At 44.2% G+C, this 2,500-nt stretch overlaps 1 protein-coding gene across 1 annotated transcript in view; it reads right to left on the reverse strand.

The window, feature by feature from the left end:
- Positions 1–2,500, reverse strand: part of pcbp4 (poly(rC) binding protein 4) — a gene marked incomplete at both ends in the record, with an annotated part of 40,640 nt that overhangs the window by 28,886 nt on the left and 9,254 nt on the right. Inside the window, one exon of the mRNA XM_079218662.1 lies at positions 1,707–1,823. Within this exon, the coding sequence (XP_079074788.1) occupies positions 1,707–1,823 (117 nt within the window). The remainder of the gene's footprint in view (positions 1–1,706; positions 1,824–2,500) is intronic.

A 2,500-nucleotide genomic window follows, 5' to 3' on the forward strand; every position in this document is an offset into this window, starting at 1 on the left:
GTTCATGTTATATGCGCCCATGTTATTTATATGTGTTCATGTTATATGCGCCCATGTTTTTTATATGTGTTCATGTTATATGCGCCCATGTTATTTATATGTGTTCATGCTATATGTGTTCATGTTATATGTGTTCATGTTATATGTGTCCATGTTATATGTGTTCATGTTATATGTGTTCATGTTATATGTGTTCATGTTATATGTGTCCATGTTATATGTGTTCATGTTATATGTGTCCATGTTATATGTGTTCATGTTATATGCGCCCATGTTATTCATATGTGTTCATGTTATATGTGTTCATGTTATATGTGTTCATGTTATATGTGTTCATGTTATATGCGTCCATGTTATATGTGTTCATGTTATATGTGTTCATGCTATATGTGTCCATGTTATATGTGTTCATGTTATATGCGTCCATGTTATATGTGTTCATGTTATATGTGTTCATGTTATATGTGTTCATGTTATATGTGTTCATGTTATATGTGTTCATGTTATATGTGTTCATGTTATATGTGTTCATGTTATATGTGTTCATGTTATATGTGTTCATGTTATATGTGTTCATGTTATATGTGTTCATGTTATATGTGTTCATGTTATATGTGTTCATGTTATATGCGTCCATGTCCAGGCGTTTCAGAGATGTGTTCGTCTCCCTGAAGCGGTTCCTGTCCAGCTGAGGACAGAACCCATTATTGCGCTCCTCACACATCCAGGCAGCTTTTACAGGCAGCTAGTACACTGTTTCCTCCCAGAATGCCTTCTGCCTGTCCTTCTTTGTGTTAGTGGGGACAGGAAAGTGGCCTTCAGTGGGTTTAGGCGTGTTTCCTTCACCGTAGTCAAAGTCGTGTTTTTTCATCTATATTTAAAACTTGAACTGAGATGCGGAACGATGTTTTTTTAGGTTATTTTTCATCTCGTGTTTTTACTTGGATCCTTCCGTCTGCGTCTCACGAACATTTTCTTTAATCCGCTCGTCTCTCTGAAGATTAATCTTCATTTACACTCCTTCAGGTATCTGGTCCTCAACTTCCTTGTGTGTGTGTGTGTGTGTGTGTGTGTGTGTGTGTGTGTGTGTGTGTGTGTGTGTGTGTGTGTGTGTGTGTGTGTGTGTTCAGATCCTCAACTTCCTCTTTGTCTCATCTTCTGCTCCATGAAACCTTCAGCTAGAAAGAGAATGTGTCTCATTTCATCTGACAGCTGTTAAACACTATATGTCTAATATTATATCATATAATATGATAATATATAATATAATATATTATGATATAATCTGGAGAGCAGCTGGTTCAGGACTTGAACCTCTGCAGGTTTCATACATGTTTTAAAAATCTCTCTCTGGTTAAACTCTGTATTTAATCTCTGTCTCACTTCTTTCTCATAATCTCTCTTCTTCCAGCTACACCTTCATCTTCTTCATCTTCTTCATCTCTCTCCTTCTCTAAACCCGTCTCCTCTCCTGTGCCCTTATTCCCTCTTTCCTCATTTCACTTTCTTCTCTCTAAATCTGCTTCCACTATATTTAATATTCATCCTCACGCTTCACTCTCATTTTTAACCCTCAGATGCTGGAGTTCACGTTCCTAAAGAACCTGGTTCTCTCACTGTGTGTGTGTGTGTGTGTGTGTGTGTGTGTGTGTGTGTGTGTGTGTGTGTGTGTGTGTGTGTGTGTGTGTGTGTGTGTGTGTGTGTACCTCCTCCAGCTTGAAGGTGATCATGGTGAAGGCTCTGAACACGCAGTCCGTCTGACCCGTGATGGTGATGATCCTCTCTGGACACGAACCCTCCGAGATGTTGATCCTCGCACTGCTCTGTGGGCCAGAGGGGGAGGGGGGAGAGGGGGGATTCATTTAGGAGGGAGGGACAGGGGGAGGCAAAAACGAGGGGACAATGTAAGGGAAGGAAACGAGGAAAAACATCGAGGAGCAGAGTGGAGGTGAGTTACGAGGAGGGAGGGGGGAAGGAGGGAGGGAAGAAGGGAGGGAGGAGGGAGGGGGAGGAAGGAGGGAAGGAGGGAGGAGGGAGTGAGGGGAGAAGGAGAGAGGGAAGGAGGGGGGAAGGAGGGAGGAGGGAGGGGGAGGAAGGAGGGAAGGAGGGAGGAGGGAGGGAGGGGGGAAGGAGAGAGGGAGAGAGGAAGGAGGGAGGGAGGAGGGAGGGAGGGAGGAGGGAAGGGAGGGAGGAACACAGGAGAGAGAAAACACATTAGTGGGGAGGGGGAGGGATATGTGGGACACTAAAGAGGAAGAGGAGCAGGTCACTAAAGAGGAAGAGGAGGAGGACCCACACTGCTCCCTTGCTCCCTAAAGGAGACTCACCTGTGATGCAGGAGGAGAGAGAGGGATTACGAGGAGGCTGGAAGAGGGAGAGAGGTGTAGTACATCAAGGAGTCAAGGAGGGAAAGGAAGGAAGGAAGGAGGGAAGGAAGGAAGGAAGGAAGGAGGAAAGGAAGGAAGGAAGGAAGCAAGGAAGGAAGGAAGGAGAGCAGAGA

The sequence above is a fragment of the Taurulus bubalis genome, assembly GCF_910589615.1.
Source record: "Taurulus bubalis genome assembly, chromosome: 5".
NCBI lineage: Eukaryota > Metazoa > Chordata > Actinopteri > Perciformes > Cottidae > Taurulus > Taurulus bubalis.